This window comes from Hoplias malabaricus, chromosome 1 (assembly GCF_029633855.1).
Source record: "Hoplias malabaricus isolate fHopMal1 chromosome 1, fHopMal1.hap1, whole genome shotgun sequence".
NCBI classification, from domain to species: domain Eukaryota; kingdom Metazoa; phylum Chordata; class Actinopteri; order Characiformes; family Erythrinidae; genus Hoplias; species Hoplias malabaricus.
In genome coordinates, this window is record NC_089800.1 from 89,710,235 (window position 1) to 89,726,270 (window position 16,036).

The following is a 16,036-nucleotide window of genomic DNA, read 5'->3' on the forward strand; positions in this document are numbered from 1 at the left end:
TTTTTCCATAGGGCTGACAGTAACTGTGTCTGTGACTCATAAAGCTCAGAGTTTAACTCTGTGACATCACAACGCTCTGAGGAAATGATTCAGCACATCACGACCTCTCACCTCCGATAGAGTTTAGAATCACTGTTTAGCACAGACATTACCGTAGAGTACAGATCAGCGGGTGTGACGTGGTGGTGGATCATTCTCAGCGCTGCAGTGACACTGACGTGGTGGTGGTGTGTTAGTGTGTGTTGTGCTGGTGTAGAGTGGATCAGACACAGCAGTGCTGCTGGAGTTTTTAAACCCTGTGTCCGCTCTCTGTCCACTCTGTGAGACACTCCTCCCTCGTTGGTCCACCTTGTAGATGTAGAGTCAGAGACAGTAGCTCATCTGTCGCTGCACAGTGTGTGTCGCTCGTCCTCTAGTCCTTCATCAGTGACACAGGACGCTGTCGGCTGGATGTTTTTGGTCGGTGGACCGTTCTTGGTCCAGACACTGAGGGGTTTATAAACTCCAGCAGCACTGCTGTGTCTGATCCACTCTACACCAGCACAACACACACTAACACACCACCACCACGTCAGTGTCACTGCAGCACTGAGAATGATCCACCACCACATCACACCTGCTCTGTGGGGGTCCTGAGCGCTGAGGAACAGGGGGAAAGAGGGGTAAATACGTATGCAGAGCCACAGATATTCTACAGTCTATAAGTGTGGAACTGCAGGGTGTGTGTGTGTGTGTGTGAACTGTACTAACACCCCTCGCCCTCTCTCCTCAGGCAGGTGCGGGACCCGGACTATTACCCCGAGGTGATCTCCAGCGCCAGATGTCTCCTGACCGGGTGTCTGAACATGAGCGGGGTGGAGGTTCTGGATGTGGAGTCCAAGCCCATCCTCCGAGAGATCCTGGTTCTGAAGAAGGTCCGAGTGGACGAGAAGAACTACATCTTCAAACTGGAACACAAGACCATCTCAGTGGGCTGCACCTGCGTCCGGCCATACGTCCAGCAGATCTGAGCCACACCTGGACCCCGCAAACAGAACCCGGATCAGAACCTGGAGTTCTACGAGTGACTGTTATTTATTTTATGACTCCCCTCTTTTGCCTGCGCTCATGTGCACACGTCTGGGTCAGTTATATCTGCTCTTATCTAAACCGCAGGTCAGGGCCTGGTTATATTTAAAGGAACCTTGGAACCGTGTGCTCTGTGCATCATTGTTATTATTATTATTCTCTTAGAACTTCAGCAGAACCCGTGCAGGTGAGCAGGTCTGCGCAGGTGTCTGCACACGACTGCAAGTGCCTTCTTTATGGGAGTGTTATTTATTATTACTCTAGATTAACCCTTTAAACTCCAGTAAATACTGATTTAAAACAATAAAGTGTTCTCTAATAACAGAGTGTATCTGTAGGAGTTCAGCAAGGTGGCGCTGCAGGTGCACTCCTAAAACCAGGGTTCTTCAGTGGTTCACAGGGAGAGCTTTCAGGACCATACGCTCTACCCTGGACCATCGTCTGTGAAATGGTTCTGACTGAGGGAGAATGTGTTCTGTGCGGTTCACACCTGGTTGAACATGGTTCTATTCTGCAACAAAAAGGGTTCTGCTGTTGTTACGATAGGAGAACCATTTGTGGTGCTACATGGAACTATTTTCAACAAGGTGCTATTCAGAACCATATAAAGCACATTCTCTATCCAGAAGAACCACTTCACCATGCAGAGGGTTCTATCTAGAACTCGCTGTTCATAAAGAACCATTACTTTTACTGTAATACCCTTGTCCACAGGGGAGTGACTGGGTGAGTGTGTGAGTGACTGAGTGAATGTGTGAGTGACTGGATGAGGGTGTGAGTGACTGGGTGAGTGTGTGAGTGACTGGGAGAGTGTGTGAGTGACTGGATGAGGGTGTGAGTGACTGGGTGAGTGTGTGAGTGACTGGGTGAGTGTGTGAGTGACTGGGTGAGTGTGTGAATGACTGGGTGAGTGTGTGAGTGACTGGGTGAGTGTGTGAGTGACTGGGTGAGTGTGTGATACTCTGTCCCGTGTGTGTTCCCACCATGCACCCAGTGTTTCTGGGTGGACTTTGGACCCACCGACTCTGAAGATGAATGAGTGAATTAATGAACGTTTTAAGTCGTTTAAATGATTCATAATGAGGTTTCTATTTTATTTTTAAATGTTATTTATTGAGTGAAGTGGTTTGGACGGATTGTAATTTAATGAATTAATTTAATGAAATAAATGAAAGAACTGGAGCATGTTCCGTGTGTGGAGCGTTTCTTTGTGTTCTCTTCGTGTAAAGAGTTCTCCTCGGGTAAAGGGTCTAATGTATATTTAAATATGTCCCGAATATTGGAGGCTCCCCTCTGTACGGTGCCTGTTCAGTGCCTTTGGGATGAGCTGGAGTGGGGTTTCTGATTCAGAGCCACTGGCTTCACTGATGATTATGTGAAAGGATGAATGCCATCAAACCCACACGGCAATGTTCCAACATCTGGCACAAAGTCTTCCCAGAGGTTTTTGCTTTTTCAAAGAACCAATGAAGAACCTTTTGTGTGTTGTGGAAAAGGTGAATTCAAAGTGGACAGTGGGGGTGAATGGAGCCAGACGTCCTCCTCTAAAAGCCCCTCACAGAAAGTGAGGACATTAGACGGTGGGGGACAGTGGAGAGTGTGGGACAGTAGATGGTGGGGGACAGTAGACTGTGGGGGACAGTGGACAGTGGGGGACAGTAGACGGTGGGGGACAGTAGACGGTGGGGGACAGTAGATGGGGGGGAACAGTAGAAGTGGGGGACAGTAGATGGTGGGGGACAGTAGACGGTGGGGGACAGTAGATGGGGGGGAACAGTAGACAGTGGGGGACAGTAGACTGTGGGGGACAGTAGACGGTGGGGGACAGTAGACGGTGGGGGACAGTAGATGGGGGGGAACAGTAGACGGTGGGGGACAGTAGATGGGGGGGAACAGTAGACGGTGGGGGACAGTAGACTGTGGGGGACAGTAGACGGTGGGGGACAGTAGACGGTGGGGGACAGTGGATGGTGGGGGACAGTGGATGGTGGGGGACAGCGGGCGGTGGGGGACAGTAGACTGTGGGGGACAGCGGACGGTGGGGGACAGCAGACGGTGGGGGACAGTAGACTGTGGGGGACAGTAGACTGTGGGGGACAGCGGACAGTGGGGGACAGCAGACGGTGGGGGACAGCGGACGGTGGGGGACAGTACACGGTGGGGGACAGTAGACTGTGGGGGACAGCGAACGGTGGGGGACAGCAGACGGTGGGGGACAGTAGACTGTGGGGGACAGCGAACGGTGGGGGACAGCAGACGGTGGGGGACAGTAGACTGTGGGGGAAAGCGAACGGTGGGGGACAGCAGACGGTGGGGGACAGTAGACTGTGGGGGAAAGCGAACGGTGGGGGACAGCAGACGGTGGGGGACAGCGTACAGTGGGGGACAGTAGACGGTGGGGGACAGAGGGCTGGTGTCTGACTGTAGAGTGGAGAAGGGGGTGGTGTTTAAACCCAGTGCTGGTGGAGAGGGACCTACAGGACGCTGTGAGGGACAGATGTCCACTGTCCTCTATCACTCCACAGAGACGTGGAGACGTCTAGTTCCATTCACCTCCACCGTAAGAAAGAGGAGTGACGTCTATCACATGCTGAGAGAAGAAAGTGAGGTTGTTGTGGAGTGAGACTCGGAAATAAACGCCATTTCCACACAGCAGTCCTTTAATGCCCTTTTACGTCTAAAATATAATTACAGAATCTGTCCCCGAGTGGACAACCACATCAGTTTCCAGCTGATTATGGAGGCATTTGTATTTACAGCAATTATAACAATAATCGTAATAATAATCATTTTTGGGTTTTTTTCACTGAGGCTTTTGCTTTTTAACAAAATAAATCTTTGACAGCGGCGAGAAACACATTGCCTTCGATTAAACGTCCCACAGAAATGATCTCATCAAGTGAAAACTCCTTAGACCTCGTTGTTGTTTCTCTCTTTAAGAGTTTGCTGTAAATGTAGAGTCAGGATCATCCCCTGTTTCTGGGTGGTTTTTACTGGGTTTAAATTACTGCATTTAGACTGAAATGCACACTGTGGCCTAAAGCGGGAGGTCCTGGGACTGTAGGAGCGCTGGGTCGATTCCCGGGACCGGCAGGAGACATGGGGACGGGGGAGTGAAGGAACAGCACTGTCTACTCCCTCAACATCCACAGATGAAGACAGTTAACCCTTACTGCCTCTGGACGCTGAGGGTGCTGCCCATTTCTCCAGGTGTGTGTATGTGTGTGTGTCATTGCTAAACGTGGGTTAAATGCAGATACTGAACTGTATTTTTCGGTGCTGGTAGAGTACAAAATAAACAAAGAATCTCAAATATTACAGATATTCACTGGGTCTAAGGTGATTTCACTTGCTAAGATCATTTGTTTTGCAGACTGCGTGATTCACACGTCACGTGAAAATGTCCAAAACACACTCCAACACACTCAGGTTTGGCACTGTTGGCTCCTCTGATTAAGAAAGTCTTTTTTAAAATGATTCTTCTGCGCCAGACTGACCAGTCAGTCCTCCCTCTTTATCGTCCAGTGAAAAGTGACCAGACCACAGCCTTTCACAATGATAATCTCATGTGCCGGAAGCTAATAAAAGCTCAGTCCTGTGGGTGAACCTTCTCCAAATTCTCAGCGTGTTTTTGTGGACGGCACCTCAAGGCACCTGGAACACAGAGGGGTCAGAAACACACGGAGATTAGGAGCAGGAACAAAAACACACGTCCACACAGATAAACTGATTTAAACACACTTTTATCGGTCATAGGCACAACATGCAGCATTAAATGAAACAGTAATGAGCAGGACATGTTTAACATCTGAAATTAAAGGAATGGTCCAGTGTTTATCGGCCTCGTCTCTTTCGCTCGCGTCTGAAGCGTACGGTCCGTCGCCGCAAACAACTCTCAGCTCAGATCTCAGCTCTCTAAAGTTTGATTTGGTTTTTTTTTTGAGTTTCATCCAGTGTTTCTCTAAGTTGAGACGGTAAACGCTAACGTGATCTTCCAGCAGAACTGCGACTGACACAGATCCGTCAGAGCTCATCACACTTGAGGTAGAACGCTAAACTCCAGTTTGGATCTGTCGCCTTAAACAGCTGGCCTCTAGCACTGTGCTGAGTTCATACTATCTTAAAAACGTTTGTTAGATTCACACCCAAATAACACTCAGATTTGTCAAACCAGGTGTGAATCCACATTTAGACGACACCTTCAAATTTAGCTTAAACGGTGAAAAAAGTGACAAAAACGTCATAAACGTAACAGCGGTCTCATCCTAACCCCTGCCCCGACACATCGTCACCGTCAGACCACAAACTCGTATCTCCAGGGCAGTGGTTTCAGGAGGAGCGAGGATTTTGATCAAAGACAAAGGAGCAATACTTTATCTCATTTATCGTTTTCTTCTGAAATATTCGTCTTGAAATGTTCTCAGAATCTAAAGGAAAAATCGTGTCAAAAGATGAAAAAAAAAACATGGAGATACAAGGTTTTGGTTCCAACATTTTGAAGCTTTTGAACGGAATTCAGGAGCCAACCAAACGACCGCCACAGGTTTCCTGCTCCGTGAGGAACGCACTAATGTAGTCTGCGGTTACGGATCGTACGCTTTAGATGCGGTGGAGAGAGACAGGGTGAAAAACACTGAATTATTACTTTAAAGTTCTAACCATCAACATTTGCACATTCTCTGAAGAAGCAGAGCAGCACAAGCCAAAGCACAGATCCACAGTAAACACACAGCCCCTGTTACAGCTTCACAACTGAGACACACTTCACAAAGTCACAGAAACACGTCACAGAGTTCAGTCCGGATTCTTCCGCCTCTCCGTCAAACACATGCACAGTCAGCACAGCTATAAAAGTGTCCTTTAATGGGTGGAATCCTCTAAAGTCTGATGGATATATCTACTGTTTCTTATTATGAAACTGTTGTAAGAATATTTAAGTGCGATATTAACCTGTTTCTAGACATTTCAGCTTGTTTTAAACAATTTAATAAACAGAAAAAGTATAATGTCTTAAAAACAGGTAAATGATCACTTTGTTTTTTAAAAAGTGAGTAAAACTGATTCCTAATGAAATAAACACAAAATCTGTTTCGATAAAACACTTAAAACAAGTTTGAGAAAAAAGAAAAGAAAACAAAAAACAAAGAAATAAACAACAACAACAACAATAAAATAGTGATCAGTAAACTGTCGTATAATATTTTTACAGTCATTCCATAATGGGAAATATTACCCATATCAGTTTAATATGGTGTAACTTTTGCAGTGCACCTTTAAACTACTTTAAAATGTGTTTATTTTACTGTGCTCCAAAAGAAAATCCATTGTTTGATTTTCTGGTCTCAAAAATCTGAACATTTTTGAACAAACTGAAAAATTGAAGCCTCGAGGGCTGTAGAAGAATGGGTCCTTTTCCACAGACACTTTCTGTCATTTCTACATCAGAACAGAGACCGGGGCCTGAATTTTTTTGGGGGGGTTCTTGAAGAGAAAAAATGACACGTTTTAGAGCTGTGCCTCTCTACTGCCAGTCCAGCTCAATCTGCTCCTTGTTTTTCCTCACCTCCTCAGCGTGCTTGTCCTGAAACACACGGAAAACAGAAAGAAAACACAATGAAAACCAGGCTAAAACATACAAATAAATACAAATACATTCATATCAAACGAGAATTACATGGATTTTAGCACACGTTAGCATGGTGCTAATCACACATCGTGGATGACACTGAGTCACTAATAGACTTACATTTTCTGACACTACAACATATGGTTATCTGTAAACATGGGCTAAAGTAACTTAGCACAAAGCTAGCAACAAATGCTGTACAGGTCTGTGTTGGTCATACTGGTTTATTCTGGTCTTTTTCTGGTGTAGCAGGTCATACTGGTTTATCCTGATCTAGTTCTGGTGTAGCTGGCCATACTGGTTTATTCTGGTCTAGTTCTGGTGTAGCTGGTCATACTGGTTTATTCTGGTCTAGTTCTGGTGTAGCTGGTCATACTGGTTTATTCTGGTCTAGTTCTAGTTGTAGCTGTTCATACTGATTTATTCTGGCCTAGTTCTGGTGTAGCTGGTTATACTGGTTTATTCTGGTCTAGTTCTGGTGTAGCTGGTCATACTGGTTTATTCTGGTCTAGTTCTGGTGTAGCTGGTCATACTGGTTTATCCTGATCTAGTTCTAGTTGTAGCTGTTCATACTGATTTATTCTGGCCTAGTTCTGGTGTAGCTGGTTATACTGGTTTATTCTGGTCTAGTTCTGGTGTAGCTGGTCATACTGGTTTATTCTGGTCTAGTTCTGGTGTAGCTGGTCATACTGGTTTATTCTGGTCTAGTTCTGGTGTAGCTGGTCATACTGGTTTATTCTGGCCTAGTTCTGGTGTAGCTGGTTATACTGGTTTATTCTGGTCTAGTTCTGGTGTAGCTGGTCATACTGGTTTATTCTGGTCTAGTTCTGGTGTAGCTGGTCATACTGGTTTATTCTGGTCTAGTTCTGGTGTAGCTGGTCATACTGGTTTATCCTGATCTAGTTCTAGTTGTAGCTGTTCATACTGATTTATTCTGGCCTAGTTCTGGTGTAGCTGGTTATACTGGTTTATTCTGGTCTAGTTCTGGTGTAGCTGGTCATACTGGTTTATTCTGGTCTAGTTCTGGTGTAGCTGGTCATACTGGTTTATTCTGGTCTAGTTCTGGTGTAGCTGGTCATACTGGTTTATTCTGGCCTAGTTCTGGTGTAGCTGGTTATACTGGTTTATTCTGGTCTAGTTCTGGTGTAGCTGGTCATACTGGTTTATTCTTGTCTAATTCTAGTGTAGCTGGTCATACTGGTTTATTCTGGTCTAGTTCTGGTGTAGCTGGTCATACTGGTTTATTCTGGTCTAGTTCTGGTGTAGCTGGTCATACTGGTTTATTCTGGCCTAGTTCTGGTGTAGCTGGTTATACTGGTTTATTCTGGCCTAGTTCTGGTGTAGCTGGTTATACTGGTTTATTCTGGTCTAGTTCTGGTGTAGCTGGTCATACTGGTTTATTCTGGTCTAGTTCTGGTGTAGCTGGTCATACTGGTTTATTCTGGTCTAGTTCTGGTGTAGCTGGTCATACTGGTTTATTCTGGTCTAGTTCTAGTTGTAGCTGTTCATACTGGTTTATTCTGGTCTAGTTCTGGTGTAGCTGGTCATACTGGTTTATTCTGGTCTAGTTCTGGTGTAGCTGGTCATACTGGTTTATTCTGGTCTAGTTCTGGTTTAGCTGGTCATACTGGTTTATTCTGGCCTAGTTCTGGTGTAGCTGGTTATACTGGTTTATTCTGGTCTAGTTCTGGTGTAGCTGGTCATACTGGTTTATTCTGGTCTAGTTCTGGTGTAGCTGGTCATACTGGTTTATTCTGGTCTAGTTCTGGTGTAGCTGGTCATACTGGTTTATTCTGGTCTAGTTCTGGTGTAGCTGGTCATACTGGTTTATTCTGGTCTAGTTCTGGTGTAGCTGGTTATACTGGTTTATTCTGGCCTAGTTCTGGTGTAGCTGGTTATACTGGTTTATTCTGGTCTAGTTCTGGTGTAGCTGGTCATACTGGTTTATTCTGGTCTAGTTCTGGTGTAGCTGGTTATACTGGTTTATTCTGGTCTAGTTCTGGTGTAGCTGGTTATACTGGTTTATTCTGGCCTAGTTCTGGTGTAGCTGGTTATACTGGTTTATTCTGGTCTAGTTCTGGTGTAGCTGGTCATACTGGTTTATTCTGGTCTAGTTCTGGTGTAGCTGGTCATACTGGTTTATTCTGGTCTAGTTCTGGTGTAGCTGGTCATACTGGTTTATTCTGGCCTAGTTCTGGTGTAGCTGGTTATACTGGTTTATTCTGGCCTAGTTCTGGTGTAGCTGGTTATACTGGTTTATTCTGGTCTAGTTCTGGTGTAGCTGTTCATACTGGTTTATTCTGGTCTAGTTCTGGTGTAGCTGGTCATACTGGTTTATTCTGGTCTAGTTCTGGTGTAGCTGGTCATACTGGTTTATTCTGGTCTAGTTCTGGTTTAGCTGGTCATACTGGTTTATTCTGGCCTAGTTCTGGTGTAGCTGGTTATACTGGTTTATTCTGGTCTAGTTCTGGTGTAGCTGGTCATACTGGTTTATTCTGGTCTAGTTCTGGTGTAGCTGGTCATACTGGTTTATTCTGGTCTAGTTCTGGTGTAGCTGGTCATACTGGTTTATTCTGGTCTAGTTCTGGTGTAGCTGGTCATACTGGTTTATTCTGGTCTAGTTCTGGTGTAGCTGGTCATACTGGTTTATTCTGGCCTAGTTCTGGTGTAGCTGGTTATACTGGTTTATTCTGGCCTAGTTCTGGTGTAGCTGGTTATACTGGTTTATTCTGGTCTAGTTCTGGTGTAGCTGGTCATACTGGTTTATTCTGGTCTAGTTCTGGTGTAGCTGGTCATACTGGTTTATTCTGGTCTAGTTCTGGTGTAGCTGGTCATACTGGTTTATTCTGGTCTAGTTCTAGTTGTAGCTGTTCATACTGGTTTATTCTGGTCTAGTTCTGGTGTAGCTGGTCATACTGGTTTATTCTGGTCTAGTTCTGGTGTAGCTGGTCATACTGGTTTATTCTGGTCTAGTTCTGGTGTAGCTGGTTATACTGGTTTATTCTGGTCTAGTTCTGGTGTAGCTGGTTATACTGGTTTATTCTGGTCTAGTTCTGGTGTAGCTGGTTATACTGGTTTATTCTTGTCTAATTCTAGTGTAGCTGGTCATACTGGTTTATTCTGGTTTATCACACAACATAGTATTTCTAACAAGATCTTAGAGTTTTTTCGAGAACATTAGAAGAAATCCACTTTATAGTTTAATTATGTGTTAAAATGTCATTAGAAATAAATAAAATATAGAAACTGCTGAAATATACATTAAATACATTTAGAAAAAACTAATGGGAATTGACTCAATGGTTTCCAACAGCTTCTTTAAAATATAATCTCTATAATCTGTATAATATGTGTTTTATTCCCTCACCTTCTCCTGGAGCCTCTCGATCATGGCAGCGATGTGAGCTTCTCTGTTCTCCTTGTTGATCTCCATCCTCTGCTCCAGCTTCTCTTTAGCCATTTTGATGAAGTTGTTTTGCTCGTCGATGGCTTTCTGAGCCACTTCTCGCTCGTGTTCTCGCTTCTCGGCAAGATGCTTCAGCAGCTCGGCCTCCTGGCCCTGTCAACACAGCGGGGCAACCAGCTATTATATACTCAACAACAACAATAACAACAACAACAACAACAAGACACTGAGCACTGAGTACAGCTCACATCTTTATATTATTGTTAAAATAACAGCTGTGTCAGAGAAAGGAATGGTGCTGGTCTAGAGTCCCGTCTCACCTTCCTCCGCTCCTCTGCAGCGTCCAGTTTCTTCTGGATCTCCTCCAGGGAGGGGTCCCTCCGGGGTGGGATTGTGGGCTGGAACTCCCGCTGGCCGTCGAAGGACGGGGGTCTGAGGATGACCTCGAAGGCCTGGCCGGACGCCCGCTTGTTCAGCTCTATCACCTCCATGTCTTTGATGATGCACAGGTTGAGGTCCACCACACCTGCACAGGTAGCACAGTTTTAATAAGGGACACATCACACTGCAGACGCTTCAAACCTTCAGCTTTTATAACCTCCTCTAGGATGTGTGTGTGTGTTTGTGTGTGTGTGTGTGTGTGTGTGTGTACCTTGTGGTGTGTGTTTAATGGGCTTCTCTTTGGGCTGTGGAAGGATGCAGGAACAGAAGATTGACACCAGGGGGAGCTCCCGCATCTTTTCTCTGTATGCTGCAGGAGAACAGAGGTTACAGCTTGTTACTCTTTCTCTTCTCTCTCTCTCTCCATCTCTCTCTCTCTCTCTCACACACACACACACACACAGTGTTTCTCCCTCCCTCTGACGCACACACACCTGCGAGAGTCATTGTTGTGTTTCTCTGCTGTCGTCTTTAGGCCTCGGCGGTCTTCTCTGATCCTGGGGGGAAAAGATGATGTCATCATAAATACAGGATGATGTCATCAGAAGTAAGAATTGATTTCCCTGCTCTCTCTCCCTTTCCCTATCTCTCTCTCGCTCTTCTTTCCCCCCCTTCCTTTCTTTTACTCCCTTCTCTCTCTCTCTTTACCTCTCTCCCTCTGTCGTCTCACTTCTGATTATCACCTCCTTTCTTTCTTTACCACCTCTTCCCTCTTCCACACTCTCTCTCTGCCTCTGTCCTTATCTGTGCCCCCTCACTCCTCCCCACTTGCTCTTCTTTAACACCCCCTGATTATCTGCTGCAGAGTTCATCTTTTCATAGTTTTCCTCACTTTCCACACATTCTGCTGCAGACACACACACACACACACACACACACACACACACACACCAGCTCCCTGATAGAGAAGCTGTGCATGCTCAGTGTGGCTGTGTTGTGTGCATCTTTACACAGAAGTGCAGTGAATTCCACTAAATAATAATTAACCTCATCCTATGCCTCATTTAACTCGAATTTAATCTGGGTTTTAATGAATCTTTCTCTGAACTGAAAACCGAAAGAGCCACAACCTGAAACACCCTCACAACCTGCACATGGCTGCACTGCGCTGCACCAGAAACTAGCAGGAGCTAAACAAGTGCTGCTGCATCAGTCTCTCAGGACACCGTCTGTCTCTTCTCTTTCCACAGCACACACACACACACACACACACACACACACACTGCAGCTCCACAAGGGGTTAGGAGCAGAACGGAGGAGAATAAAGCAGAGAATAACACAGCAAACGTGAACAGAGTGATGAAATGAACAGAACTACACAGAGCAGAACCAAGCAGGATAAAAGACAACCTGAAAGAAAGCAGGTGTTTAGAACTGAACAGAACAGAACAAAGTGTACTAGAACAGCTCTTAGAACCTAACACACCAAAACAGAACCCCAATAACTAACAGAATGCAATGCAATGTCATGCAAATACAAATAAAACCAAAGCTTGTGCTGAGAATAAATATTTACAGAAGAAAACAAAGACTGAAGAAGATGCAAGAAATTACAGCGTGTGCAGAAAGAAGGTTTAAAACCCTGCACCTTTTAAACTGAAGATTAACAGGAAGGTTCTTACGTGCAGCGGTGCTGTCCCTCTCTCTCCGTCCTGCTGCGTGTGATGTTCCCGTGTCCTCTGATCCGATCCGATCTGAGGTGTCCTCCTCTCGGTCTTCGCTGCTGTTTGTTGCTGAGGCTGCGCAGCTTCAGCACCACTTCAGCAGCTCCGCTGCATGACATCACCTCCCTGCACTCTGATTGGTTCAGGAGGATGCAGGGGAGCTGAGGAGTGGGCGGGGCCCTGAGGGTGCAGATGGGGGTGGCTGTTAACCCTTTGCTCACCCTCAGAGTGCTAAGGTTTACTGCAAATCGTGGAAGATGTAGGGGTTTTGAAGTTTTTGAAGTTTTTATGTGTGTGTGTGTGTGTGTGATGTGCAGAACGGAGCTAAGGTTACATCAGTCTGTCACACCAGTCTTATTCCTATATTTAAATCATAGCTATTACATCTACCTTCTTGTGTCTACACTCACTGCACTGTGCATCGGCTCCATTCATCTTGCAGCAGCACTTTGTAGTTCTATTACAGACTGTAGTCCACCTATTGCTGCGCATACTTCGCTAGCTCCTTTCACCCTGTTCTTTAAAGGAACTCTAGGTAAGATCCAGTGTTTTTGCTCCTGGGCTCGTCCTACATTTGCAGAGTGTAACTCGTTTTTACAGCACTGTCCTGAAATCAAGGAGGAGAGAGTTGGGTGGTTTGCTACCCTCCTTCAAAAGTTACATAGTGCAGTTTCTGCAGTGCTGAGCCCAGATTAGCAGAGGCTCTGTTCTCCCTGTTACTTCTCAGTGGAGCATTGCAATGATATTGAAGTTGTAAAATCAAGGTATAGAGTTGTTTTAATGGTAAAGACCCCAGCAGAACCACAGCATTTACTTTAGAAACTACACTATGTATTTAATGCTTTGTAAACATCCTTTATGCCATGTGAGTTCAGATGATGCAGGCTGCACCCATTGGACACAGAAACCTCTGTATGATTTTGAATCAGTTGCACGTGGCCCAGAGGGATGTGACCCTCCCCAGCACTGGTCCGTGGAGCAGTGGAACTGTGTTCCTCTGGGATTAACTGCTCCTCCAACAACAGCTCCTGCTCGCACCCGTCTACCATCAACAGTACCATCAAAACCTCACAGCAAGGTTTTTGTAGTTCCACAGCTCCAGGTTTAAACTCAAAGGTCTGTTTCATGGCATTTTAGTGTGATTCATTGACTGAACTCTGGAACACGGTTCTGGTGGGGAACCGGTTCTCTCTGGCTGCAGCGGCATCAGAAATGTCAGATCTAAAAATGCTGAGGGAGACGGATGAGTGTGTGTGAGGAGGATGAGTGTGTGTCGCTCTGTTTGAGCAGTCTGTCTGAGGCCCATCTGTTCAACTGATCCTCTGCCAATGAACTGGACTTCTACATTTCAACTCAGAAAATACTACATTTACCTCCAAATACTACACACTTTACACATTCACTGCACAAACACTACACAATACACACTACACATTCACTGCACAAACACTACACACTGTACACAAACACTACACAATTTACACATTCACTACACACTACACAATACACACTACACACTCACTGCACAAACACTACACTATACACACTGTACACAAACACTACACACTACATACTGTACACATTCACTTGACATTGTATAAATTTACTGTTTTATTCTTTCACAACTTTTAGCCCAAAATAATAACACACATTTCTATTGTTTGAATGTAACTCTGCTTTGAGTGCAGTGCGTCCCTGTTAGTTTACTTTTTTTTTATTGTGCTGAATCTGTGGATTTATTCAGACTCTGCCTCCTCTGCTGCGGCGGCTCTGTGCTGCTGATCCTCTGAGGAACACAGTCGAGGAGTTCCTGCTGCTCTGGGACCAGTGTGTGTTCAACAGGAGAACAGAACACCAAGAACACAACAACACAGAGTGCTTCTCACCCCTCAGGAATAACATAACCCCATCAGAACACACACAGCTCAGATCAAAACCTCACACACACACACACACACACACACACACACAGCTCAAGCAGAGATCAAAGAAAAAACTTCTTTCCATTAAGACCAGAAGACAATACGCCTATTAGAACTGCTGTATTAATAGAGCTCTGCTTATCACACGCATTACAACAGACATGGGATTAGAGCATGAGCAGAAACACAGTCGTTTAAGGCCTGAATATCTGAATATTTTAAAGGGTGCAGCACTGGATGTGTTTACCACAGAAGAGGAGGAGGAGGAGGAGGAGGGAGCATGTGTGTGTACCTGTTTTTATACAACATCAGGACATGAGGTCATACCCAGTAACAAAACACATTGTATTATATAACTGTTAGAGTCAATATGTGTTAATGTAAAGGTACATGGAGCATGGAGATTCATCAAACTATAGAACCCAGTTCCCCTGCTGGGGTAGGATTTACACCCCTCTGGCGAGCGCTTGGCATTCAGCTGCTTTATGCTGCATCCAGTGTGTCTTAAAAATGAAAGGCTTGGGAATTTTGATCTCATTTACACAAAATAAATAACGCTGCATAAGGGGTACAAAGTGGGCATCAGTCCCCACAAAGCCTTTAATACAAACACACACACACACACACACACTGCTCTCATCTGCTATTCTCCTCACATTCTGTGGATGATGTCATCCAGCTGTCTCCACACACACACACACACACACACATTCAAACACATACTGGGGCCTCCCACCCACACACTCACACACACATGTACACATGCCCAGGGAGGTGGCCTTGAGCAGCAGGGCCAGTCACGACAAAGAAATAAAAGAGGAGGAGAATAAAGGAGGAATGGATGGAGAGCTGGAGGTGTTTCGGAGCTGAAAGCATGACTGCAGGAAAACACTGAATACAGCCATGACCCAGTGAGAGAGAAAGAATGGAGGGGGATGGGTAGAGTAGGGAGAGCTGTGTGTGTGTGTGTGTGTGTGTGTGTGTGTGAGAGAGAGAGAGAGAGAGGGGCAGCTGTAAGGGAAGCCTCATCAACATCATCAGCAGCAGCAGAGAGGTGATGTCATTGCCGACCAATCAGATGCAGCCGTGGTGATGCAGCTTCCAGTCGGAGTCTGACACACCTCACCTCACATCTCAGTACCAACATCACACCGGCTAATCCTCTTTTAATGCGTCCCGTAAAGGTGATGCAGTGCTGCGCTGCATCAATCATTAATCCATTCCACCTTAAATGACTCAGTAGAAATATCTGATCCATCTTAAATGGTGCATTTGTTACATTCTTGGGCCAGAGGCCTCATGTAGGTCAGTTATACACTAGAACCCAGGCTGGTTTGAATGTTCTGTTCCACCTTAAATTGTCTTAAATTGTTACATTCTTGTGCCTAAGCTTCTTAATACAACCATCTGATCCACCTTAAAAGGTGAAACAGCAGTCATTTTTTTATTCCACCTTAAACAATACGACAGTTACATTTCCACACCTCAGCTTCTTTTCAGAATGTTAACGCCTTAAATACTGCTGCATTTTTATCCTGGAACACACATTTCTTATTCAAAACTTCCATTCCACCTTAAACAGCCAATGGATACATTTTGAGCCAATGAACTTTTTGTGCAGAACTCATTCTGGTGCCTTGGCTTATAGTAAAACTTTCTAGTCCACAGTAAATGTTGCAGTAAGTACCTTCTGGGACCTAAGCCTCTTAATAGAAGTATCTGTTCCACCTTAAATGTTGCAGCAGATACACTCTGTCACCCAAACATCAGGTGCATTCAAGCATCTAAGCTTTATAGCAAACGTTTTCATTCCACCTTAAATGTTGTAACTCTGATGCCAGTCCACCTTATGTGGTTTAGCAAACTTTTAACTTCAACTTTCTGTTCCACCTCAAACACTCACTGTCTC

General features: G+C 45.2%; 2 protein-coding genes across 2 annotated transcripts; both read right to left on the minus strand.

Annotated features, from left to right (window-relative positions):
- Positions 1-1,229: 1,229 nt before the first annotated feature.
- Positions 1,230-4,169, minus strand: LOC136679339 (uncharacterized). The gene is made up of 3 exons (XM_066657841.1): positions 4,100-4,169; positions 2,929-3,542; positions 1,230-1,277 (listed from the first exon to the last, which is right to left on the minus strand). The coding sequence occupies exons 1-3, from the start codon at positions 4,167-4,169 to the stop codon at positions 1,230-1,232; spliced, it is 732 nt and encodes a 243-aa protein (XP_066513938.1).
- Positions 4,170-4,752: 583 nt separating this feature from the next.
- Positions 4,753-12,290, minus strand: stmn4l (stathmin-like 4, like). The gene is made up of 6 exons (XM_066685994.1): positions 12,164-12,290; positions 10,976-11,038; positions 10,753-10,851; positions 10,421-10,626; positions 10,062-10,253; positions 4,753-6,649 (listed from the first exon to the last, which is right to left on the minus strand). The coding sequence occupies exons 2-6, from the start codon at positions 10,986-10,988 to the stop codon at positions 6,590-6,592; spliced, it is 570 nt and encodes a 189-aa protein (XP_066542091.1). The 5' UTR covers positions 10,989-11,038; positions 12,164-12,290; the 3' UTR covers positions 4,753-6,589.
- Between the last annotated feature and the right edge of the window lie 3,746 nt (positions 12,291-16,036).

Excerpts from the sequence above, each read along its gene's own strand:
- LOC136679339 (XM_066657841.1), bottom strand. The coding sequence starts at position 4,169 with ATGTCTCCTGCCGGTCCCGGGAATCGACCCAGCGCTCCTACAGTCCCA. Across the intron at positions 3,543-4,099 it reads ACCTCCCGCTTTAGGCCACA|GTCCCTCTCCACCAGCACTG; the intron begins GTGTGCATTTCA and ends AGCGTCCTGTAG. Across the intron at positions 1,278-2,928 it reads ACTGTCCCCCACCGTCTACT|ACACCTGCGCAGACCTGCTC; the intron begins GTTCCCCCCCAT and ends AGTCGTGTGCAG.
- stmn4l (XM_066685994.1), bottom strand. Across the intron at positions 10,627-10,752 it reads CATTAAACACACACCACAAG|GTGTGGTGGACCTCAACCTG; the intron begins GTACACACACAC and ends CTACCTGTGCAG. Across the intron at positions 10,254-10,420 it reads CTGCAGAGGAGCGGAGGAAG|GGCCAGGAGGCCGAGCTGCT; the intron begins GTGAGACGGGAC and ends CTGTGTTGACAG.